Here is a 25723-nt window from a genome sequence, read left to right as displayed (position 1 = left end):
GATTAAATTAATATAAAACTTCAATATTACTCGAGATAATGAGCTATTTTGCAATTCACCATATAAGAAAATATAAAATAGAGCGTTATCAAGGAGAATTTCGCTTCATTTAATTGTTGAGATTAATGATTTTTCAGCATCTAAACACGTAGTTATACATGATTTGTGCAAGAGCGCCTTATTGTAATAGTATTTTTTGCGAGATACTGCCAAAATGCAAGCCTATTGCACTTGTTCTTTACTCGTGGTCCAACCCAGCTATGAAGGTGTCATTTGGTAAGAATATGGCTTTGATTTAAAAACCTGGATCCGCGCATTGTGTATTAATACAAAGTAGAAGGTAACGTATCTTTAGCAATTTTAGTGACTTTAGATATGAGTTGATAATAAAAAAAGTGATGATTTTGGGCTCCGAAGAACACTACCAACATATAGGAAATTAAACAAAATACAAAGGGAATCGAGGACAATTTTTTAGTTTAAAAATACTATTATGTAGAGGTAGTAAAAATGTTGTCAAATGGGTGGTAAATTTATGAGATGTATGTTCCAACAAACTAGGTTAATAAATAGGCAAACGTATTAAAAGTTTATAGGATGATATGGATCAATGTAAGTAACACTTGTAATAAAGTTATTTAATGGCGCTCTAAAAAGATATATACTTCTAACACAATCATTTTGTAGCTAGCTATATTTGATTATTCAAAAACTATGTGAATTTTCAAGCATGTTTTTTTATTTTTTTTTAATTTTTTTATCTCTCTTAGGTCGTTTTTTCACCTGTTTTATTTAATTATGAAACTAGTGTGTGGCTCGGGCGATGCCCCGGGTTGCTAGTTTGTACTTGTTTAATTTGCTAATCAAATTCGACTGTTTAGATAATAAGGCTTGTTGGTTTTGAGTTTAAGTCTTGCTATAAACATTTTTTAGTTGTCAAACTCAATCATTACATAAAGGAAACAAATAGTATAATAAGACACAAATTAACTCATCTAAATTAACTACAAGTATAATTTTGTTGGATAAAAAAACACGATTAATAAATGGCTAATATGGTATGACTCTTAACTTAAGACTTGTTGGTCTTGAGTTCAAGTCTTGATATAAACATTACCTTAATAGGTAGAAACCATGTTGCACAGTTCCGGTATACTTTAACCTATTAAAGTAGAAATGTTATTAATCTCGCAATTCGATAAATTAATTCAGCAATCTTATATTGAGATGTTTGTCTCAACATCTAACATAAAAAGCAAGTAATCATGTAGATGAGAGTTATAATCAAGTGTTTTTTTTTTTTTTTGCTGCCTACAAGCTCTTCATAATATGCTACACTTTTCTCTAACTAATCTCTCAATTTGTGATTGTATTTCCACAGTGTGTGCCGTTTTTTCCACCTATTTTTATTTCATTGTCAGTTGCGATTAGTGACTTTGTCGGCATGTAAGACACGTATTTGTGAATCGTATAACACAATACTCAGTTACCCACGCAAAACAACACACTTTGTAAGTAAAAACCCCATGAGGCAGCCAGAAATCATGCAGTGATTTAACCTATCAAAGTAACAAATATTACTATATTAATTCAAGATATCCAATCAAACAATCTTGTCACGCACCACACTATTCCGCCCATTGTATTTTCTATTTTAACATGCCACCGCCAATATAATACTTATCCGGTCGACATAAAAACACCCGAAAACCGAGGTGGAAATGCAAGAGTATCAATACACCCTCAAGCACCACCACAACAAACATGATCAAAGTAACAAAACCAAGCCAAACCCTTTTAAGGGCGTTAACCCTATAAATGGCGGGAGTTTGATCAACACCCCCAAAATTCACCCTTTTCTTCTTCTCGTCTAATTTTGGTTTTGTCGTCAACGATCTTCTTAATTATTTTCACTCCTCAACTCCCTATAAAACCCTTAATTTGCAATTAAACCCCTGTAACTTCCTCACTTAATCACTCACACCATCTTCTCTCTTCTTTCTCTCTCCTCCTTCCCTTTTCTCTCTCACTTTCTCTCTCCTCTTTCTCAGTCGTCGTTGTTTCACTGTGTTTCGCCGACTTCTCACCTGCATTATCGATTCTGATTCATCTTTTCGATGTACCCGATTCCTAGGGTTTTTCGCATTATCTGAAAAAATATTGAATTCCGAATTTTAGGGTTTTTTTTCGTTGATTTTTCGCGATTTTTTCTGACCTAAGTATGGAGGCCGCGGCCGCTGCTGGACGCGGCGCTGCGCTGTCTCAGTCGACGTCTCAGTTGCCATCTCGTAAACAATGGCGTGCCGTTTCGGAACAATCCGTTCGAAGCTCGGGAACTGAGGTATTTTAGTTTAGTTTAATTTGTTGTTGATGTTTGTTGGTTTGTTTGATTGCATGTGTTTTCTGGAATTAATCAAAAAATTAGGGTTTAAATGGACAAAATTTAGGGTTTTGATTATGATCTGGCTCATTTGTTTCGTTTATAGGACTTAGAAAGGTCGAAATTAGGGCAATCTGATGAAAGGACTATATACGAGGTAATCTATGTGTTTGTTGTAATGGATTTTGTGAACTTGTATTGAGAAATTCAGTGAACAAGTGATTTAGCGTGGTTCGTTTTTTCACTTGGGTTAAGGTACAGCAGGGAGAAGAGCCCATTGATGGGGTAGATTTTTGCTCGATACAAATGGACGGGATTATGGGTATGGAAGATGGGATTTTGCAGCAAAGAATTCATAGTTTGGCTAGACAGAGAGAAGAGATGCAGCAAATGGAGATAGAGCTTAGGGCTCAGTTGATTGCGAAATCTGAGATTGTGGAAATGCAGAATAGCTTTGATGCTCGGTTCAAAGAACAAGATAATGTCGTTGCAAGGCTTCAGGTTTTGATTGAATAGAACTTTTGATTTTGTAGTATCGTAATTGTTTTGATTTAATGTTTTGTTGAACTGGGTGGTTTTGGTTTGGCAGGAGGAACTTCATGAAAGAGACCAATCGATGCGTGAGCTTGAGAGGAAGATAGAGGAGAAAGATCGAGAGTTACATGCTGTGAGATTGGATAATGAAGCGGTCAGTTTGATTCTAAAAAAAACTAGTTGTGCATATTTATCTATTCATTTAATTTTGGTTGTGTTGCTTAGAGGTTTGTTTGTTGAATTATCTCTTTGACAGGCTTGGGCTAAGCAAGATCTTCTAAGGGAGCAAAACCAAGAAATAGCGAACTTCAGGTGGGGCTTCTCAATTTCAATTCTTATTCATTTCAGAATTTTATTGTGAATTGTGATTAGGTTCTGTTACACACATTCCAGATTGTTTCCACTTTTTGTCTTAAATAAAAATATGAGTATCATTGCCTCTCCCTCACCATTTAGTTTGATGCTCTTTGACTTAGCTTCTATCATCCATTTGGTTTTATGCTCTTTGACTTTGTTTCTATCATCCATGTGGATGAAACATGAAATAGGTTGTGTTTTCTCAAGATGGTTAATTTGGCATCCTCTCCAAGATGAACATTCCCCCTTAAAGTGACACTGGAAGATTGACTTTTTTTCTTCTTTGAACAGGAGGGAGCGTGATAACATTGAAGCTGAGAGAGCTCACCATAGACAACAGATACATGATCTTCAAGAACATATTCAGGATAAAGAGAGACAGATGTTGGAGTTGCAAGAGCAGGTGTGCTGTAATTTCCTGTTAAATTGCTTTGTTTTTGTCATTAACTATAATCTGCATGTTTTTATTCATTAATAGATTCCAATAAAGTTGCTTTAAGTACCTTGAGGGGAAAATTTCTTTGTATTTATCTTATGGTTGGCAGTGTAGAAAATGGCTAGCTGATTGCTGCATTTTGCAACTCTTTACAGTAGGCGCTGCTGGTGTTATGCATATATCTGACTCTGTTTTATAATCTACTTGACAGCATAGGGTAGCTCAAGAGACGATCCTTTACAAGGATGAGCAGATACGGGATGCACAGACTTGGATAGCACGAGTGCAGGAAATAGATGCCTTGCAATCAAGTACTTTGCAAGTTGAGCTACGGGAACGTACAGAACAGTATAATCAGCTCTGGTTGGGTTGTCAAAGACAGGTTGACTTTATTAATATCTAGCATGATTTAGATTGCCATTTAGTTTACTTGTTTTAGGTGCTTTGTTTCGCATTAGTCAGTTCCTTGTTCAGATTGCTGCATGCATGTGTAACTTGAATGTCAACATTCTCACAGTGTTTGTTTAAGAAGAAGGGGGGGGGGGGGGGGGAAGAGGTGTTTCTCTGCATACACCTTTTCTGCAGTTTTTAATTGTAACCTGACCTGAAAATGTCAAATTCAGTTTGCAGAGATGGAAAGGGTGCATGTGCAGGCCATTCAGCAGCTTCAGCTTGAGCTGGCTGGTGTCAGAGGAAATAGCGGAACATATAGTGCTGAATCACAGAATACCTCTAGTGATAGTTCTCAAATTGGACCAAACAGTGGAACTCGCGTTGAAGCCAATGGTGGTGGGGCAACAAATAGTTCAGGAGGACTTTCTAATGGGAATTCAGATAATTCTCAATCATATGTTTCTTCTGGCAATGCATCTTCACAGGTAAGACTATTGTATCTTGTTATTAACTTTCTTTGCGGTTTAACATATCTGATACCATCAATCTTCATCTTCTCTGTCCTCTCGCCTTATCATCCCTATACACTAAAGGATGAACCATATGTACAACTTAATTTGTTTACATGTCTGCTTATGGAGTGGAAAATTGCTGTAATGTTACAGTGATTTTTAACTTGCTAAAAAGTGTATAAAAAGTTCACTTGAGGCAATGAGGCTCAAGGTGAGTTGTCAAGTGCCTTTTTTGGGTTTGGTGCGGTGACTATAAAGTGGCACAGTGGAGGCTCAAAATTCACATTGAGGAGCAAATGATCTTTTTTTTTTTAAGGAGTTAATTATTATTATGATATGTGCCTCACAACTCTGCTTGGCACTAGGCTCTAGGACCCTTATAGCCTTTGCGTGCCTTGTTGGTTTTCATACATTGCCTAGTATTGCTTATGTATTAGACCGTTTAGATGTTAGTGATATTAAGCAGTTCTACCCAAGTGATCCACTAGGATACAAGTACGTGCTTACCCACAACTAGGTTGTAGCTTCTTGCTGGATCAGTGATTTATCAATGACATCCCATTGAAGCACCCAAAAATAGATTGGAAGGGAGCTGGCCCACTATGTTTGAGATGAAAAGATTATAACCCTATCTCCATTGATACCAGCTTGAGTTAGGTTTAAGGTTGAATTGAGCATTAGCAAATGAACTCTCTCCTCCATGCTCATATATTTGGGTGTCTCTACCCTTCACTCCTTCCAGAATAACGTGTTCGATTTGAGTTAAAGCGAGCCATAACATTTTTAATGTACCAATTATGTTAGAGACTCAGAGTAGTTTGTGTGGTGCTAATAAGTAAAGGAGTATGTAGGGACGAAAGATTGATGGGTACCAAGACAGCACTTAATGGTCTTCTCAGATACCAATATATAACTCTTAGCTTGAAGTTTTGGGTTGCTCTATAACATTGAGTGAGCTATTGAATTATGATGGCTATAAACTTATTATGACTGGAAATGTGGGTGCTTTGAGCCACCATTACGTTAAGGTTTTGTATTTCCATGGAAGTTAGGACAAAGGCTAAGTGGCTACACAGTATAGATACTACTGAAATTTGTTTCTTTTTGGAATCAACAAACTTGTCTTGTATTGTTCTTTGCAGCCTCCATATTGGTTTAGTATTGCATAATTCTAGATTTATCGTTTACTACTTCTAGGATTTTGGAGTCGCTACTATCTAGAGTTTGTATTATCAGATAATATGCAATGAATGCTTTGTCTTGATTTTCTTTTTGATGGCTGAATAAGGATATTGAATATATTGTATGAGTTCATGGCCTTTTTGTTATTAACTTGCCACTTCCTGTTTTGCTTTGTAGACCAATCATGCTCCTAGTCTTCCTCTCACTCCATCCATTATGGGGATGCCTTCCTATCTTCCACCTGGACAGGTAACTGCAATGCATCCATATATCATGCATCAACAAGGAGCTAACCACAATGTAGCATCACAAGTTCCTCAGTCCCATGTTGGGCATTTTCAATCAGTACCAGCAATGAATTCTCTCCAACAGTGGCAGAACCAACAGGTATGAGCTTATTTTTGCTGTATACTTGTATATCAAATTGGTGTGGTGAAAATATTATTTTAATAATTGTTCATATCATTTTTAGGCTGTCTCAGAAGGTCATTCTATCAACTCTCAGAATCAGTACTCATTGTCCCAAGCAGAAGAAAACCCTTCAAGATCAGATTCAAGTTATGGCTATGAGTACTCTGTCAACGGACAAAGCCTGCATCCAGATTATCTTAGTGCTCATCTCAGCCAAGGAGTTGATCCTAACTGCCAAATCACATCTAATGAGGTTGCGCAGGTATTTCTATGGGAATATGTCTTGATTCACAAGTTTGTTTTCGTATGTATTGTTTTCTTTATATGAAAATTCACACTTATTTATTTCAAAATGCAGACTCTTGAGTCTGTGGAGAAGAGCTTTTTTGCTAGCCCTGACACTCAGCACAGCTTACAACAGATTTCTTCACACTTCCAAGAGGCTCTGCGTTTGGACCCTCTCAATCAAACTAGTGAAATCAAGGTTCGTGCTTGTTTTTGTGTGAAGCTTATAAAGTTAATTATTCATTTGTATTGAATTATGTGAAAATGAACCTACTTAGGTGTTTGAAGTTTTACTAATCACTTGATTTCATCATGCTTTAGACTGACGATAATGATACTGGGAACATCATTTCCAACAATGGGCCTGAAATGCATAATGTGGTGACAGAGCAACCTTGCTCTGCTGTCGAGCAATCACCATCTGAATCATCTGTTCACACTTTGCCTTTTGCTGAAGCTACTGTGAACAATGCTGATGAAGTTGCTTCAACTGAATCTTTTGTCTCAACTGATCAGTCAAATGGTTTATCAACTGGAAAGATATCAGAGTCTCCTCTTCTTGATGAAAGAGCTTTGTTAGCTTGCATTGTCCGAACTATCCCTGCAGGAGGCAAAATTCGTATTAGTTCAACGGTAAATGGGCTAAATAGTCAAATTTACTTTTTTTTTTATTTTTTATTTATATATTTTTTTTAATGAGTGTTAAGTAAATTTAAGTCTAATGGGTGGTTTCATTGAACTTGATGCTGATGCAGCTTCCAAATAGACTTGGAAAGATGCTTGCTCCTCTTCACTGGCATGATTACAAGAGAAAGTATGGTAAACTTGATGATTTTGTGAGCATTCACCCTGAAGTAAGTTCCTTTCCAGTACTTTTATTTATCTTTGTGCAAACTGGAATATCGTGGTTACACAGCTCATTTGTGTGTGCAGCTTTTCTTAATTGAAGGGGATTACATACAACTTCGTGAAGGTGCACAAGGAATTATTGCTGCTACAGCAGCAGTGGCAAAAGTCGCTGCCGCTGCTGCTGCATCTTCTCCTTACTCATCCTTTTTTCCTCCTGTGGCTGTCACGCCAATGGGAAATGCTGGCCGAGCTAAGAAGTTATCATCCTTGGAACCTAGACCATTGAGAAATTCTGTTGACAGTTCACATTCATCAACTATGCAGAGCCGCCATTCTAATGGTTCGGGCTATCTTTCTGGAAGCCTTTCCAATGTGAAAATTTTGAGCAAGTCAAATGATTCTTTGGAACTCAATGGCCATGAAACAAGGTCTGGTCAGCCTCTGATGGTTCCTGCTGAAAATGGCGTGCATTCTGATAGATCTATTCTAGGCAATCCACAAAACCAGGTGCCTATCCATGCAAGGGGTGGTGCCAAATTTTATCGCTAAATAGCAGGGCAGGTAGCTCTCCTGAATTCCCATTTTTAACTAGTTTTATCAGTAGCTGTAGCAGCTATAGTTTAATGCTAAGTCTGCTAACTCATTTTTTGTATTTGTCTGCAGGACTGCTGGATTGGATTTGAGATGATACTCTATGATAGTAAGTGTTTTGATTGTTACATGACTGTAAATTATGGATTTTTATTAGCTTTCCTAAGATCAACTGCCTCCTTATAACACGGTTAGCTGTGGGTTTAGTTGGGTGTGCGCATGTTTGAAAATTGAATTCCTGTATTTGGCCTACTTTTAGTGCTCTTTCTTTCATGCATTTAAACCTAATATACGGAATCTGAAATTGTTCCTACCAAGTACCACACATGCACTGAATAATGTGATTGTTTTAAGAGGTGCTGTCACTCTAATTTTGTTCCCATCACCAATGCTCTGCTGTAATTAGGCATCCACTATACCCCCCTATATACGTAACTTGTTCCACAATAATTCTTAGTTTCCTTGAATTTGTACGTTGTATATAAAAATTCAAAGTTAGATCATGTACATCTATGTAATTTCATCTACTAGCAAAAATGCAAGTAATGTAACTCTTCTTTTGTATACACTTTGTTTTTATGAATTGTATCACATTACATAAATATATCATGTATAGTGGCTCTAAGCTGTGTTTATTGGTTTTGACAGGGTTCGCTATTGAAATGTAATGAAATTGTTGGACAACATTGCTAAATGTGCCTTGCAAGATGTCCGCCGGTTTGAAGGAGCCAATTATCCCATTCAATATCTCCATTAATCTTTTGGTCTAACTGAATTTCTGATAGGAATGTCCATCTGATTTATGTTTTACCTTTTGTCTTGATTGGAGAATTTTATAGCAACATGTTTATTCAAGCTAAGAGATTAAAATGATCTGTTGCGTCTTTTTTTCTCTTGTTTTGGTCACCCCCCTGGTTTCCTTTCCTTTACATTTTATGTTATGCTTGCTTTTGTTTTTGCCTATTTTTTCTCATGCTTTTTCATGTCGTTGTCAGATAAATGCTCTGTAAGGCTGATCTTGAACATTCTTGGAAGAAAATTGTTTACCTGCAAAATGCTGAACTTGTGTTCTATAATTCTTATGCTATGCATCGCGCCGTATGGCATGTATAACGCGAATAGGTTATGGAACGAGTAATTCTGAATATGTTCACACTTTAATGATCCTTGTGAGATTCGTACTTGGAGGGTGCTCTGTTTTCACGATTTTAATTTTTACTGCTCATGCCTACATTGGCTTTGAATTTTTTCCTTTACCTAAAGACCTAAAGTTCCTAAGTACTCAAATTAGGTATTCTGGTACACCAGGAACGAATTTCCTAGATATTGCTATAAAAGGCATCATTCCTCAAGTGTGCCTCTTTTACAAAATATATTTAAAGTACTCTCCAAATAGTGAATTGATTGTTTACGTACTCGGTATCACATGCTCATATAGAAACATTATAAGTAGTTGTTTGGTAGACATTAAAAAACATAGGAACATATGCCCAATTTATGAATGAGCCCAATAGGTATGTGTGTTTCCATTTTTCACAATGGTGGGCTGGTGGCCCAACCTTGGCTGTAGCATGCTATAATGTCATGGTTGCGTATATAAACCAAATTATAATTAACTTTGTGAGTTTTATGGTGCCATGGCGAACTATGTTGACAATGTTATACTTTAGTCATGCGCCTTTGAAAATAAAATATCAATTAGACAGCCTCAGATTTGAACATAACTCGAATACACAATAATATGCTGTGGCTATTCTAAGCTGTTGCCATACCACAATTTTTTTCGTGTCGAACCATGTTGTGCCGACGGAGACCGGCCCATCATGCTTATGACTTGGGACTTTAGGAGGGAGTGGTTAGATTCTCAAAATCCATAGTGTTTTAAAAATTAAGATGATGTAAACTTCAATTTGGTATCGTCTGCCACTGCCGCCTTTGCTAACCCCTCTCCTTTTTCTCTCTCTTCTTAACCCCGCAAAGTCCCCGACATTTACTCTGCCAATCCCTGGATTTTCTGCGCCCTTTCTTTTTTTGTTTTTTTTTTTTTTTAGGTTTTCACAGTTTTCTTCCACACTCCCAAAGATGCAGCAACACCAGCAACAACTACAACACCAGCAGCAACAACAGCAGCAGCAGCAGCAGCAGCAGCAGCAACAACAACACCAACAACAGCAACAACCTCAAATGTTTAACATCCCGTCTTCACAACCTACCATTATCATCACTACCGAGCAAATTCAAAAGGTACCCTTTTTTTGTTCTTTAAATCTGAGTCTGGGTATTTGAGTTTTTTAACTTAAAAAATCTAAAATAAATGTTTTTAGTGTTTTTTCAATTAATGGGCAACTGGGCATTGAGCATTTATTATATTCTTTGTAAAGTCTTCTTTAATTTTTGTTTAAAGATATATTTTCTTGCTACTGTAATTTTTTACATTTTGTAATTACTGTGATTTTGATTCAGTATCTGGATGAGAATAAGCAGCTGATTTTGGCAATTATGGAAAGTCAGAACATGGGGAAAATCAATGAGTGTGCCCAGTAAGTTGCTTTTATGTGCTTAATTTTTTGGTAATTTTTAATTTCAGTTTTTCCAATTTGAGTTGTGTGATTAATTTTGAACACAATCTTGTCTCTCTTTATGCTGTAGAATGAATTAATTGTTTTCAAAATGGATATTTGTATCATTAATTGTTGCTGGTTGATCTATGATGATGAAATGAGAGATAAAATTGAAAAGAAGGTGACATGAAGATGTTTGTTTGCAAAAGGGGAGGTGATTTTGAGTTGATTATGCTCTTTGACATTGCTTTTCTTGCTTAGTGTATTTAAAAGAAAGTGGTGTAAAATATGGAAATTGGGTATAAGCTTTTGCACACTAGTTAAGTTTAATCATCAGCTATGTTTCTAGTAATGACCGGAAGGTGCAATTTCTTTTTTATGCTCTATATGTTTCTGCTTTTAGCTTATGCCAACATAGATGTCTTGTAAGAAGGTGGATGTCCCAAATTAGGATTTTTTGATGATTACGGTTCCGGTGAATCACGAGCTTAGTTAATTATAAAAGAAGTTTAAGAAACTGGATGTTCGCATTCTTGATTTTCTCATTTCGGTAGATGAACTAGTATATGTTGCCAAACTACAAATGTATACCAATAGTTAGAACTTAGAAGAAACAAACATTGTTGTAGGACGTAGATGACTTTACATCTGTTTTATCACTTTGTGATAAAAATAAAGGGTAAAACTAAAGTAAAAAGCAAGCTTCTAATCGTTGAAGCATCTATATGCCAATTGGTCAAATCAATTTGTTACTAGATAAAATTTGTTTTGGACTATCCTTGTATTTGTATTAGTCCATAGAGTAAATAAGCATGGTCCTTTGTAAGAGAATAGAAAGTGAATGCTTGCAGAAAGACATCGAGGTTTTGCTTTTCTCAGAGGCACATATACGTGATAATTTTTAGTTTTGAAAATTAGAAATCTAAGAAAATCTCACTTTATTTCAAACAATGAATGGAAGGCTTTATGAGATTGAGAAAGGGTTCTGACAATGTATACGAGTATATTGCATTTGTTCTTTAGTGAAATCTAGGTACTTTTTTTGAGCTGCATGCTAATGGATTTTGTGAGACTTTACCTAATATTCGTGTTAATTATTTGAGTATTCCTTACAAAATTTCTGGGATGGATTTTTCAGCTTTTGAATACCATGTAATTTGAGAAGCTTCATGGAACTTTCCCAAACATATTGGTTTTAAAAAACTGGATCACCCGATTGCTTTTGTCATCATCATTGAAAATATCCAATGTACAATACCAGGGCAATGCTATGTGAAATTTAGTTTCTTTGGTTTGTCAATTGCTTTTCCCATCAAGTGTCTGATTGAATGAGAACAGCTGCAGTTATAGTCATTGTGTCTATCTTATTTATGTCTTCTTGGGTGATTATAGATCACAAATTCACAATTGGCCTGTGTAACTAGAATATACTTCGTATGTTTTTAATTTTTTATTACATTGCACATAATCCAGAAATATTGTGGATCATTTATTAGGAAGTCATTGTGAACAATATGTTTCTTTTTTTTGCTGCTCTTATTTTTCGCAACACATATTCCACATTTTTAGTTGCAAGCTTAATAGTTATCTTTTGGAAACTGAATGAAGCATACTATTTAAGCCAAACCTTGCTTAATTATTTAAATTATAGGTTCAAACTTGAATACTGGCTTTCTTGTTTTATTTTTGTCGTTGAAAGCATTACTTTGTGATGAGGATTTTGTTACACTAAGCATTTCTATCTTAGTTTACTTAATTGCCTAAAAAGTAAGAACTGATTATCAAACCTCTTAATTCATCCCTCAATCTTCCTTTTTTAAGTAGGTAAAAGGTTTCATGTTTTTCCTGCCCGGTTCTAAAGTTATTGAGCTGTAATAATTTCCAGTAGTGACTCCTAGCACTTTGTTTCCGAAGTTAATTTGTATTTGTTTCCGAAGTTAATTTGTATTTGTTTCCGAAGTTAATTTGTAAATGCCTAAATTGAAGAATCACTAGCCAAATACGTCATTCTTAGAGCCTTGCACACCACATGTCAGAGTTAGACAATAAATTTGGGATCAACCATCCACATTTGATATGCATGTCAAGCTCACCAGCAGGGTCGTCTTTAGACATGTTTTTTCTCACACACGGAACCGGGCCCCCCAAAATTAGGGCCCCATAATTTAAAAAGATAAAAATTATAACCTTACAAATTCACCTTCTTCCTCGTAAAAGACCATCATTTTCAAACTAAAACCTTAAAATTCATCTTATATTATGAAGATATATTTGTGGATTTTGCTTCAAAAAATATTAGAAGGATGACACTTTTTAAATAAAACAGTTTTTGTTTGTTGTTTTATTGAATTGCAATTAAACTTATTACTATGTATATTTAAGCTCTATAATAATTTGTAGTACTGTACTCGAAAAAAAAAAGCCATTTTATAATAATAATAATATTTTTAACCTTTTAAAATAGTCCTCTAAAATTGAAGGGCCCAATTTTAAAAATCAGAACAGGGCCACCAAATTGTCGGAGACCGCCCTGCTAGTCACCAGTCACCAGTGAGAATAGCTGGCTATCTGTGTCATGTCTGTGGCATTATAAGTTTGTGTAAAGGTGAAAGTTAAGACAAAAACAAAATCACTATGTGACGGTTTGATTGTTTGATATGCACAAGTGTTTCGATTCTAGTCTTATTTTTTGGTCTGGTTGCTCCAATGCAGAGAAGTTACCTGGAAATTGACTTTTTCAGCCCTGGTGTAGCACAATACACACACACAAAAGAGCTTGATCTCTTTCTCTTTCTCCATCCTTCCATGCTTACAGGTTAAAGTAACTGATGAACACTCCACTTAGTGGCGTTAGTGCACTCACTCAATAGCATCACTCCACTTAGTACCATATGGATTGGATTGTTACAAGCATTTGATACTCGTAAAGATGTCTCTATAACAGACTTTTGGGTTTGAATCCATGACCTGTGATTTATGATATACAGTTCTAATCTTCTTACCACTAAAGCAATATCAAATTCACTGAAATGTTTGATAATACTTCGTATTTTGAATCTGGTTTTTGGTGACTGTTCTTTATCTGTAATCTAATTAAGGGTCTTTATTTTTTACTTTGTATGCGGGTAAATAAATCCTTTGGCGCCTGTTTTATGATTTGAATATTTTAGGTATCAAGCTCAGCTTCAGAAAAACTTAATGTACCTGGCTGCAATTGCTGATGCTCAGCCGCCAGCATCAACAGGGCCTTCTCAGCCTCAGGTCCGTATCCTAGCTATATTTTCTCATGTTATACATGCGTAAATCATCTCCACTTAAATGATCCAAATCTCTTCAGATGCCCATGCAATCTTCCATTCCACAAGGCCCTTTTATGCCGCCTCCAAAACCTGCAGTTAGTCCACAACAAGCAGGTCCTAGGATGCCCTTTGCCATGCAGTCGTTTGACCAGCAGTCACCCCAGATGCAATACCAACAATCTATGGCAGGTTCCATGGGCATGAGAATGGGTGGAAACAATGGTTTACGCCCTGCTTCCCACACTGGTTTTGGAGCTCCAACACAGATGATGGATGCACGTAACAGACAAGATGGTTCTGAAGCCGGTCCTGGTGATGATCATGGGAAGTGATGTAGCAAGGTGCTCGCTTAGAGAATCATGGATCTGCTTGGGTGCTTATGGTGAAAATTTTGCTGTCCAAAGATAAGAAATACTTTACACTAGTTTTCAACCCAGCAGGTTTCACTGATTTCAAATAGAAGAATTTGGTTTGCTTTGCCAAGTTCAATAATTTTGCATAGAAGGGTTTTCCTTGTACATCAGCTGATTGCAGGTGGTTATGCCTGCATTAAATGAGATGAGTTAGATGTATGTCAACGCTTCAACTAATAGATATATATATATAAATCTAAGACGGTGAATGGCTGTTCTTTTGTATGTTGCAGCCTAAACAAAATGTCTTGTATGCATAACAATATTGTTCATAGACTCGCTTGCTCAGTTGAGTGTTGTTGCTAATTACTAATTACCCGGTTGGTTGTTGCCGAGAAATTTAGAGCATCAATCATGAGTTATTTCCTAGTTAGACTAAAAACTATTGTTTAGTCTTTTGACATTTTGGTTAATCCACTTAATCGTGAGAAAATAAAGGAGAACAAATGCATTCTGATCCTACCTCCTCATCGTTCCAAAGTAGGTTACCGATCTTGACTAGCACGCTTGTAAACTACGAAGTGTTATTTAATAAAAAAAAGCATAAAATCAAGTACCTCATCCCATGAACCTAATTGAGGAACACAATACTATATATACTCCGTAGATTTTTTTTAGAGGAACAAAAGAATTGTTTTGATTCTTATTGGGCAATTAGTATTATATACTCCTAAAGTACTATGGTATTTTCGAAAAAATAAGCCTCGTTTAAGGTGTTTTTTTTTGCAAAATTTCAATGCTCATTTGCTCAAATAACACTACAGTTTCTATTGGTAGACTAGAATCAATCAAATTCAAAATCACCTTAAGCACTTTAAAAGGGGAAAAAAAAAAAAAAAAACTTATGAAAAAAGAAATTACAAAAACAAAAAAAAAGTAAAGTGAAAACGACGTCGTTAGAACACGTCTTTCTCTAATAAGGAGAAATCGAAATTATATCGAAGAATGGCGGAACTCAAAAACGCCTCATAAAACATTTGATTAGGGTCGAATTTCCAAAGCTGAAAAAACCCAGAAATTAAAAACCAGTAGAGAGAGAAAGTGAAGAGGAGAGAGAAAATCATGGGATATGTTCTTAGAGTAAGGTTGGCTTCTTTCTTTGCAGGCGCAGCTGTAGCTTCATCTGCTGGTCTTTACATCCTTTACGAAGATTACAAGCTTGCCCATCATTCCATCTCTGACCAGGTTTTTCTTTTTTTTATTTCTCTTTTCAATTTTAATAATTGATTGAATTTTTGGATACCCTTTATAATTTTGAGATTAATGTATTTTTTTTTTTTTATGGGTTTGATTGTGTTATGGGATTATTGGATTAATGTCCAATTTATGCTTAATCTATGAATTAATTGTCCTTAATTGGCAAAATGGGAATTGCTCATTTTGTATTTGAAGTTGAAATTGTAAGATTTTGACTTATAATCTGTTTATTTGGGAGATTTTGTTTATAATTATTGGTTTTTGATGGGGGTTTTTATTTGATTGAAATGGGTATATGATTTGTTGGGACTATTGTTGTTGTACTAGACAGACATTGCTCAAAAAATGATGAAAGATGGAAGTTGTTGTTCTTATACTTAGTTCTGATGCTGGGTAGTTGATTTACAGATATGGAGTAGGTTAAAGGGGGATATATTTTCAGAAACAATCTCATTACTAGATTTTGGACTGGTTAGGGTTAAGGCAACCTACATTTTGACCCTCCAAAGCACATTGATTGTCGGACGGATTGTTCAGTTGAGGAATTTTGAGAGTTAGAGTAGTAAATGAGTTGCTAAGGTTGAAGACTAATACTTTTAGCATAGGAATTTTTAGGATTTAGAAGCTTATGTCTTGTTGGGCCATCAATAGGGCTGACAAAGGAGGATCTTGTTGAATTGTGGACATTGAGGTCTTCAATCTTTTGGGGGTGATTGTGACCTCTATTTCATAGGGAAGAAAAGTGGAGGTTCTTGCAGTATATGATCATATTGCCTAGGTAGGTAGGTTCGTCTGGCAGCTATTGAAGAAGAATAAGAGCAACTCCAATGGTTGCTTTTAGGGACTAGCTTGCAATTTTAATAATTTTCAAGCTAATAGCCAAACCATTTGAGGATACTTTGATAATTAGCTTGGCCAAGCTAATGCCAAGCAAATAAGCTTAACTAAGCTAATTAGCTTAGAAATTAATTGTCTCTAATAAAATACTAATTATTTAAAAAATACAACTGAAAAATCTAAATGCTAATTAGCCTAACCATTGTGGTATGAATTAGCTAGAAGAAAGAATAGCTTTGCAATCCTAGGTGGCATGGCAAGCTAATTTGGCAATTAGCTTGCCATTGGAGTTGCTCTTAGAAAGCAACTCTTGCATTCCCATATGAGGTCTTATTTAGCCTAGAATATGTGAACATGGAACAAGGAGCTAACTTAAATGACACCTTCTTAGATTTCATCGCTGGTGGAAATGGAGGGTGCAGTCAATTGATTAATGAAGGAAAGTGGAAGGTGCATTCAAAATCCTTTTTATCCTCCTTGTTCTGTCTTGTCCAAGCTGTGTTCTGGGCTGATTTTAAGCACAATGGCTCCAATTCCTTGGAACTTATCATGGTTCAAAGTAGATTGCTAAATTTCTCTACCATCAGACTATTTGAAGTTTTATCATCCCCCATTTAAAAATAAAATAAAAATGTTACTTAGTTTGTCATTTGGCAAGTATATATCTCACATTCTCACGTGTCAAGGCTACCAAATATTGCCAAGCACATTCCTTTAGTGACTTATCATGAATGACTGCTTTATATTGCTCTATCTCTTTGAGTTTTAAAGTTATCTAGATTCAAACAAAATAAATTATTATCCATACATACCTTCACTTCATCAGTCATATTTGAAATTGTCATGCTCTTTCTTCCATGCTAATTTTTTTTTTGGACATTAATGCCTTCTTACCTTGCGTATCAATTGGGAGACATGTGCTTTATTAGTTGCTGGATTTTTTTGATTTCTTGTCAGATGATTGCTTTATTGAGTTTGTTTTATAGAAGTAGTACTATGTATCTAGTTTACTATATTTGTGAGTTGTGATATTCTTGCTGTAATTATTTGTGAATATATGTACTTGTTACTAGAAAATGATTAATTAACTTTTGATATGATTCTTGTAGGTTTAGACTGCTTTTGAAGCTCAGTTTTGATTTTTGTATTGTATAAATTGTAGCTTTTTACTTATTGGCAACCTTTATTTTCCTGATTTTGTACACTTTGTCCTTTTAAGTGATCAGTTGGCATAATCCTGGGATAGACTTATGATTTTATAATTTTTTACTTGTTTTGTGCTTCAAGTGTATACTTGCTGTAATGTTATTGATGCCTTGATGTGTGATTTCTACTTGATGCTTGTGCATGTTAAACCTTCTGGATCTGAGGCACTTAGTAGATTATCTGCTGCCACAGACAATTTTTTTGAGTCTGCTTGGCTTCTTTACTCTTATGGTATTTGCCAAACACCTTTGGCCTTCTTTCAATAGAGCAATGATACTTTTATTTATTAATATATGAAACAAATGCTATGATTCTCTATAATATTTAAATCTGGTCTAATTTCAGGTAGATTTCATGAATTATTATTATTTGATAGGAAAATAGATGACATTCCTTGATATTGTGTTAGATGTATGTGCACTTCCTAAGGAGAATTAAGACTATATGGGCATCTTAACTCTTTCTTCCTTCTAGCACCCACCCCCCCTCTGCGGCCCCCCACCCCCCCCCCCCCCCCCCCCCCCCTCCAAAAAAAAAAAAAAAAAAAAACATTACTTTGCTTTATTTGTTGTCTGGAATGACTTTTTGAGAAGTATGACGGGGACAAGAAGAGGGGTTATGTGTTTCACAGGACTTGCTAAATTTGTTTCTCTGAAGCTTCTGTGAACTTCAATTATTCTGATCTGAAATTGGCTTTTGATGTTGAAATTTTGGTCACAGATACCCATTTAGTGTTGATGGCTCTGTAAACTCCACTACTATATTGTTTTTTAAACAAGCTTTTAATTTATATTAAAGCCTGTGAGAAGGCCTCTGTGAATAATCATGCATCAGCATAAGGAAACTCCATCCTCTCCCTTTTCTTTGCTTATTCGCCTCTCTGCTCTGCAAGGCTGTAACAGCCAGATATGGATAGCCAATGTTGGCTGACCTACTTTGATTTCTTATGGTGAAAGAAAGTGCTTAGTACATGAATACTAGAGATAAGCTGATTTTCTGGATGACTTTTTGAGCAGTTGTTTAGATGAGGGCCGTTATGGACATTCTCTTTTAGCCAAGCCTTTTGATAATTTGCTGTAATTTTGTGAAAAAGTTACTCCGTAGTTTATTTAAATGCAAGTTCATACTCTAACTCTTTCTTTTGCTTCTTTAGATGAAACGTCTCCACGATTCTCTGGATACGCGTGTCTCTGCTCTGGAGAAGTTAAAACAACCTGAAACTCCTCAACAAGAAGTGGAAGCAACAGAATAAACGTCGTAGAGGTTTTTGACTGATTCTGATGTTGTACACTGTCAGATGCAGCGATTTTTCTTGAATACCATTTCAAAACGAGGCTCATAGAAGGGTTGTTTTTCCCCTGAAGTATAAATAATAATCATGACCTATTTTCTCTTTGTTAATCAGGCAGTTGTGTTTATTGTCATGGAGTTGGTTGTGCTCTATTATTACACTTATGTATCAACTGTCAGAGGCTGTCATTGGAGGACAGTAGTTTTTTCTAATGAAAATTGCATCTTGTCCAATTTACCATTTTAATGTGCTAACAAAACTACAGTCGATGCTGGAGAGTTGCGGATATACTGTATTGTTTATGCAACTTCAAGACTCATAACTGGTGAAAGGTGTCACCTGGACTCGAACTGGAGACCTTCAGTGTGTTCGACTGACGTGCTAACCAACTACACCACGACTTCGTTTTGGCAGTAAAAAAAGCCACATAAACTCTATTTCTAAGCTTTGGCTTATCCGTTTATAACATAGCATTGTGTAAACGGATAAACATGGACGTACCGGAGTTCAGGCCAACTTAAAGAAGGCATTGGAGTCATTTCTTGGTAAGGTGTGGTATATGTTCGAGCGTAGCTATGAGCCTATGATGGATGATCGGATGTGGACATGGTTTGTTGGGAAATGGTCAGAAGAGAAGATAGGATTGCTGTGTATAGAAGAGCTGCTGTGCTTGGTGATCCTTCTAGCCAGTGTAATACTAGTACAATACTTCGTAAAATCAAGATGGAAGCAATGAGACAATAACTCAATTGTCTAAACCTTAATCAACATCACTTGAGCGATAAATAATTGACAAAAATTAATATGTGTATGGAGTATCAACAATAACTTCAACTATGAATATCTTTAATTCCAGATATAAGTACAGATTATGAAACATATTTATGTCCCAGAGAGTATTAGGGTCCATGTTAATCATCTCGGCAAATTTTATTTTCGGCCCAAAAAAAAGACAAGGATATTATCCATGTTTTTTGAGAAATTTTGGAGGTTTCGGGACCCGGTATCAGAAAATCTTGATATGCTAGGGGTTACATATCCGGGTCATATAATGACGTTTGGAACCATATATGACCATTATATGTTGTCATAAATGTCCGTGGTGTAACTTCATGAAATCAGTGCAAGTTGTAATCGATTAAATTGACTGTTTAAAGGCATATTGGATGGTTTTATCCACCCAAATGGGCTCCTGGAGGGTATTAGGGACCATGGTAAATATCTCGACAATTTTCATTTTCGGGCGAAAAAGGTCAAAAAATTCCAAAATTGAAGGCTATTATCCACGCTTTTTGAGAAATTTTGGAGGTTACGGTGCCCGGTAGCGAAAAGTGTTGAGATCCTAGGGGATACATCTCAGGGTCATATAATTCCGTTTGGAACCATATATGACCATTATATGTTGTCATATATGTCCGTGGTGTAGCTTTATTGTATGAAATCAGTGCAAGTTGTAATCGATTAAATTGACTATTTAAAGGCATATTGGATGGTTTTATCCACCCAAATGGGCTCCTAGAGGTTATTAGGGTCCACGGTAATCATCTCGACAATTTTTATTTCCGGGTGAAAAAATGTCTAAAAATTCCAAAATTGAAGGCTATTATCCACGCTTTTTGAGGAATTTTGGACGTTACAGGACCCGGTGGCGAAAATTGTCGAGAACCTAGGGGATACATCTCAGGGTCATATAATGTTGTTTGGATCCATATATGACCACTATATGTTATCATAAATGTCCGTGGTGTAGCTTGATTGTATGAAATCAGTGCAAGTTGTAATTGATTAAATTGACTGTTTAAAGGCATATTGGATGGTTTTATCACCCAAATAGGCTCCTAGAGGATATTAGGGACCATGGTAAACATCTTGTCAATTTTTATTTTCGGACGAAAAAAGGTAAAAAAAACTCCAAAATTGAAGGCTATTATCCACGCTTTTTGAGGAATTTTGGAGGTTACGGAGCCTACTGGCGAAAAGTGTTGAGATCCTAGGGGATACATCTAAGGGTCATTTAATGACATTTGGAACCATATATGACCATTATATGTTTTCATAAATGTCCATGGTGTAGCTTGATTTTATGAAATCAGTGCAAGTTGTAATCGATTAATTTGACCTGTTTAAAGACATATTGAATGGTTTTATCAACCCAAATGGGCTCGTGGAGGGTATTAGGGACCATGGTTAACATCTCGACAATTTTTATTTCCGGGCGAAAAAAGATCAAAAAATTCCAAAATTGAAGGCTATTATCCACGCTTATTGAGGAATTTTGGAGGTTAAGGGGTCCCGTGGCGAAAATTGTTGAGATCTTAGGGAATACATCTGACTATCTGAGGGTCATATAATGCTATTTGGAATCATATATGACCATTATATGTTGTCATAAATGTCCGTGGTAGGCTTAAGTTCACTAAATTGGTGCAAGGTGCGAACGGGTAAATTGACCGTTTAAAGACATATCGGATAGTTGCACCCACCCAAATAGACTCCCGGGGTGTATTAGGGTCCATGGTAAGCATGTCGGCAATTTTTATTTTCGGGTTAAAATAAGTGGAAAATTGGCCAATATGAAGACTATAAGCCTATAATACACGATTTCTGGTTAGTAGTAAATTGAAGGAAAATTTGTCAAGAATAAGTCAACCTTTGCGTGGTTAGCTCAAAATAAGTCAAGCTTTCAATTATCTCAAAATAAGTCGACCTTTATTATATATCTTTTCAAAATGGGTCAAAACCTGTTAGATTAGAAGGTAACCGGTTGTTAAGGTTAAATATGACATGTGTCATTATGTGGTTGGTCCTATTTAAAAAAAATAATTAAAATTTATTTTTTAATTGATTATTTAAAAAATTACAATTAAAATAAACAAAAAATTAAAATAAAAATGAAAAACCCCAGCCACTACCAACTGCTAGTCCACTCCCCCTTCCAGCGGCTGGCGGCCAGAGACCATCTTCCTCCTTCGTCGCCGGCTGCCACATCCCCTCCCTTTCCCCATTCCCGTCCCTAAACCCAACTCCCAAACCCTAACCGAACCCCAAACCCTAAACCCAGCCCCAAAAACCAGTAAACCACCTTATTACTGGTCGTTTAGCGGTTCACCGAACTCAGCAGGAGGAGAAGGGGAAAGCGCAGAGGTGATGAGAGAGAAAGTGGATGAAACAGAGATCGATTCAACGAATACCCAGCTCGTGATGAACGCAAAACAGATATTGCGAATGAGTCGAACGGAGGCGATTTTATGGCGGTTGACGGCGGCAGCGATGTGTTGAGGTGGTGAGAGTGAAGGAAGTGATGGTGTTTAGGAGGAAGAAGAGGAGAGAGAATTCGTGGGTTGGGAAAAGAGAGGGGATAGGGGTCACCGGCGCCGGGGTAGGGAGGTGGTCGCCGGCGCCAACAGATGGCGGGAGCTGGCAGTTGGTAGGTCCGTAGGGGAAAGGGCTGGCTGGTTTTTTTTTTTTTTTTGAATTTTTGTAATTTTGTTTATTTAATATAAATTATAATTAATTAAATTTAATATACTAAAATAACATTAAATTTAAATTTTTAATTAAAAAAATGACCTGTTTCGTAGGTCGTAGGTCATTTGGCCTATTAAATGAAAATACCCTTAAAAGTCGACTTATTTTGAGTTAATCTAAATGTTGGTTTATTATAAGCTAATCACGCAAAGGTTGACTTATTCTTGACAAATTTTCCTAAATTGAATGCGTTGGATAACTCCTGGATCATATAAGGAGGTTTGAAATCATAATTGCATTTGAGTGATTTGACCAAAATTGGAGCTTGACCACTGATAATTTCTCCTACAGCAAAAAATAAAACAACACAAAATCTCCACGACTCAATTATTGCTCAACTACTGCTGTTGCAGCGTTTCAAAAAAAAAAAAAAAAAAAAAAAAAAAAAACTACTGCTGTTGCAGTGAGCTTCTTCTATCACAACAATGGCGATTTCCTCACCTCACACTCACCTCCTAACTTTCTCTCTCCTCCTAACTCTAACCCTAACCTTCGCCGAAATCCGATTCGCCGAGATCCGATCCGACTCACGACCCATCATCCCATTCGACGAATTCGGGTTCACCCACACCGGAAAACTCGACCTCAACGTCACCCTCCTCTCTCTCCGACTCCATCAAAATGACCAAACTACCCTTCCCACGAACCCTAAACCCAACCCCAACGATCTCTCCCTTGTCGGATTCTTCCTCTCTACTCGCGATTCTTGGTACCATGTCGTCGATCAACTCGATCAAAACGACATCGTTTGTGCCCTTCAATCGGATCTTATAAAACCCGTTTTTTCCTTTGATCGCCTCAACAATGGCGGACTTACCCGTTTTAATGTCTCAATTCAAATATCTGACCCGAATCTGTATACCCTAGTTTTCGCTAATTGTATCCCTTATCTTCATGTTTCAATGGATGTTCACTCTTCTATGTATAATTTAGAAGGTAAATCGTTGTTAATTCGTGATTATCTTTCAGCAGGTAAGTCTAATCTTCCCTCAATTTACTTCAATTTTTCCCTGATTTATTTTACCCTAATTTTGATCTGGGTTTATACCCTTTTCTCGAAAAGAGAAGTAATTTATCGAATTCATTACTTTATGCTTGCTGTTCTTGTATTGAAAGGATTGAATTTGTTGTGTGAAGCTGAAGATAAATCTTATATTAAAAAAACTGGAAGTGCTCATGGTTGGGATGTTTTGTTCTACATTTTTAGCTTTTTAAAGGGTATTACTTTGTTTACTTTGATTGTGTTAATTGGAACTGGTTGGTCGTTTTTGAAACCCTTTTTACAAGATAAGGAGAAGAAGGTTTTAATGATTGTGATCCCACTTCAAGTAGTTGCTAATGTAGCTCAGGTTGTCATTGATGAGACCGGGCCGTATGGTGGGGAGTCGGATGCTTGGATGCAAGTGTTTTTGTTCGTCGATATTGTTTGTTGTTGTGCCGTGTTGTTCCCTATCGTTTGGTCGATTAGGAATCTTAGGGAGGCTGCTACGAGTGATGGGAAGGCCGCGGTTAACTTGATGAAGCTGACATTGTTTAGGCATTACTATGTTGTGGTGATTTGTTATATCTATTTTACAAGGGTGATTGTTTATGGGTTGGAGACCATCACGAATTACCGGTATCAGTGGACTAGTGTGGTTGCTGGTGAATTGGGTACTCTTGCGTTTTATCTGTTTACGGGGTATAATTTCAGGCCTAAGTCGTGTAATCCGTACTTTGCTATTGATGATGAGGAAGAAGAGGCTGCTGCTGAAATGTTGAAGATGGAAGGAGATGATTCAGATGAATTTGAATTGTGAAAACTGAAAAGAGTGCATTTTTTTTGTCATGCTCTTTTCAGAGTGTTGTGGTGCTTTTGGTGGTGTGGCTTAGGGAGTAGGGAGGTGCAGCTTTCAAATTGGATGCTCAATTTTGTGCTGATATCTTGTGCTTCTTAACCAAGCGACGGATCAACTTCTATGTTGGTATTGTACTATCTTATCTGTTTGTATTGTAGTATCTGTGTTTCTGTACTATTTTTTGCTGAAAGTTTATGTTTGTATTGTAAGCTAGGTACTTAGGTAGTTTATGTTGTCACACTAGTAGTAGTGTATGTAACATTGTAATGTGAGTACAATTTACAAAAACCATTTGATGTTTCCACTGATTATATATATATGGAAGTTACAGATTCTTAGCATTCTTTTACCTATGGTGGTTGTCCTTGTTACCCCTTCTTGTTGTGGAGATTCAAATACCTTTTTGATTTGATTCATTGGTCTCCTATTGTACTCTGGTTTTGCTTGTCAACTTAACTTTCTGAGGAACTACATTACCTATTTTGCATTTCAGATTGTTTCAAGTCATGAATCACAGCATTCATATGTAGTACATCAGTATGATTCTTCCTGTGTAAAATTTTGGTTACATCGAGTTTAATCGGGTGAAATGTTCAAGTTTCTGTTTCTGCCTATCTTCTTGTGTGTATCAGACAATATTCTGACTGATATCGCCCAAAGTTAGTGCCTGGTCCTTCTTACTCCGTACTACTATTAAATGGAACTGCAAACTGGTTCTCATCATTTTATCATTCAATCTCTGCTTACAAAACCTTCCGAGAAATAGATATCAGAAGCAGCAGTCCACAAAGCTAAAATTGTTTGCTTACTGCTGGAGTGCTGGTGGACTATGGACATAGGAATAAGTATAAGGTATTCAAGTGGTCAGGTCTCAGTTGAGCTCCTTTCATTCCTATATTGTAAGGCTCTTTCACTCCCATTGCGAGTAAAAGACAGAAGGGCTGTACTCAGTTTGAGCGTTGTGAATGCTTTGAAGCTCACTGATATGGAGTAAGATAAATCATAGAACAAATTCAGTAGTTCCAAGTTTGTCGGGTTATATTATGTGTAGGAGGTGGAAGAAGATATTTGCAATGAGTCAATTGAGTCCACACTCCACAGAGATGGCCTCATATTCAGGTTTCCTTAAGATATGACAATTGAGTTCTCTAAAGTACTGTGGGCTTTTTAGATACAGAGTACCTCTTAAGTCAAGTTCACTCCGAGGTTACTAATTTCTTTTGGCCCAAGAGCCCAAAATAAGAAAGTACTTCGTATTAAGGTATAGTTTGGGTTATGGCTAAACAATTCGGAAAACCATTTTCATTAGGGCAGTACGTAACTTAGAACGACTTTGTGCGGCTTCTTTCTCTGTCTACTTTGTCGGAGCTTGATTTAATTAATTCATGCGTTTTGACTTTTCCCTTTGACAAAATCGTTTGATATAACCTATTGGAGCTCAATTTTGGACTGTGAAGAACCTCATTGTAGAGGTGTATTCATATAATGTGTACTGAGTCAAGGTATCGAGGTGAAGAAAGAGCTTAAATAATAACTTGGATCAAGTTTCATGGAAAATAATTATAAACCATTTGAATCATCAAGTGACGAATTCAAGCCTACACCACTTATTCCTTCATTCTT

At 36.4% G+C, this 25723-nt stretch overlaps 2 protein-coding genes, 1 long non-coding RNA gene and 1 pseudogene across 7 annotated transcripts; all 4 read left to right on the top strand.

Moving 5' to 3' along the window:
- The first annotated feature begins 1954 nt into the window (after window positions 1-1954).
- LOC145608849 (uncharacterized) lies at window positions 1955-8836 on the top strand. 5 transcript variants are annotated; one of them, XM_081664444.1, is made up of 16 exons: window positions 1955-2341; window positions 2487-2537; window positions 2636-2881; window positions 2970-3068; window positions 3171-3226; window positions 3563-3674; window positions 3919-4089; window positions 4331-4585; window positions 6044-6181; window positions 6267-6467; window positions 6564-6689; window positions 6812-7123; window positions 7246-7344; window positions 7424-7900; window positions 8003-8039; window positions 8579-8836. In XM_081664444.1, exons 1-14 carry the CDS (start codon window positions 2222-2224, stop codon window positions 7886-7888), a joined length of 2451 nt encoding a protein of 816 aa, XP_081520570.1. In that variant the 5' UTR covers window positions 1955-2221; the 3' UTR covers window positions 7889-7900; window positions 8003-8039; window positions 8579-8836. The 5 variants fall into 5 exon arrangements, with proteins under 5 accessions (XP_081520570.1, XP_081520568.1, XP_081520567.1 ...); XM_081664442.1 differs by having other exon boundaries at window positions 1956-2341; window positions 2645-2881; window positions 5972-6181; XM_081664441.1 differs by having other exon boundaries at window positions 1956-2341; window positions 2642-2881; window positions 5972-6181.
- A 1011-nt stretch (window positions 8837-9847) lies between these two features.
- Window positions 9848-14519, top strand: LOC145609126 (GRF1-interacting factor 2-like). The gene is made up of 4 exons (XM_081664680.1): window positions 9848-10174; window positions 10394-10470; window positions 13662-13752; window positions 13829-14519. The coding sequence occupies exons 1-4, from the start codon at window positions 10013-10015 to the stop codon at window positions 14120-14122; spliced, it is 624 nt and encodes a 207-aa protein (XP_081520806.1). The 5' UTR covers window positions 9848-10012; the 3' UTR covers window positions 14123-14519.
- A 316-nt stretch (window positions 14520-14835) lies between these two features.
- LOC145609293 (uncharacterized) lies at window positions 14836-18706 on the top strand. The gene is made up of 2 exons (XR_014106000.1): window positions 14836-15388; window positions 18597-18706. It is a non-coding gene; the product is annotated as an uncharacterized LOC145609293 (long non-coding RNA).
- A 3919-nt stretch (window positions 18707-22625) lies between these two features.
- LOC145607984 (protein CANDIDATE G-PROTEIN COUPLED RECEPTOR 7 pseudogene) lies at window positions 22626-24449 on the top strand (annotated as a pseudogene).
- Window positions 24450-25723: the final 1274 nt, after the last annotated feature.

Source organism: Chenopodium album, chromosome 23 (genome assembly GCF_948465745.1).
Source record: "Chenopodium album chromosome 23, dcCheAlbu1.1, whole genome shotgun sequence".
Classification (NCBI taxonomy): domain Eukaryota; kingdom Viridiplantae; phylum Streptophyta; class Magnoliopsida; order Caryophyllales; family Amaranthaceae; genus Chenopodium; species Chenopodium album.
The sequence above is the reverse complement of the archived record's forward strand: the minus strand, read 5'-3'. Positions and strand labels throughout refer to the sequence as shown.

What these genes read in the sequence shown, in the direction of transcription:
- LOC145609126 (XM_081664680.1), top strand. Translation starts at nt 10,013, where the DNA reads ATGCAGCAACACCAGCAACAACTACAACACCAGCAGCAACAACAGCAG. An exon ending in CTACCGAGCAAATTCAAAAG is followed by an intron (nt 10,175 to 10,393) that starts GTACCCTTTTTT and finishes ATTTTGATTCAG; the next exon opens with TATCTGGATGAGAATAAGCA. An exon ending in CAGGGCCTTCTCAGCCTCAG is followed by an intron (nt 13,753 to 13,828) that starts GTCCGTATCCTA and finishes AAATCTCTTCAG; the next exon opens with ATGCCCATGCAATCTTCCAT.
- LOC145608849 (XM_081664440.1), top strand. Translation starts at nt 2,222, where the DNA reads ATGGAGGCCGCGGCCGCTGCTGGACGCGGCGCTGCGCTGTCTCAGTCG. An exon ending in ATGTCGTTGCAAGGCTTCAG is followed by an intron (nt 2,882 to 2,969) that starts GTTTTGATTGAA and finishes TTGGTTTGGCAG; the next exon opens with GAGGAACTTCATGAAAGAGA. An exon ending in CATCTAATGAGGTTGCGCAG is followed by an intron (nt 6,468 to 6,563) that starts GTATTTCTATGG and finishes TTCAAAATGCAG; the next exon opens with ACTCTTGAGTCTGTGGAGAA.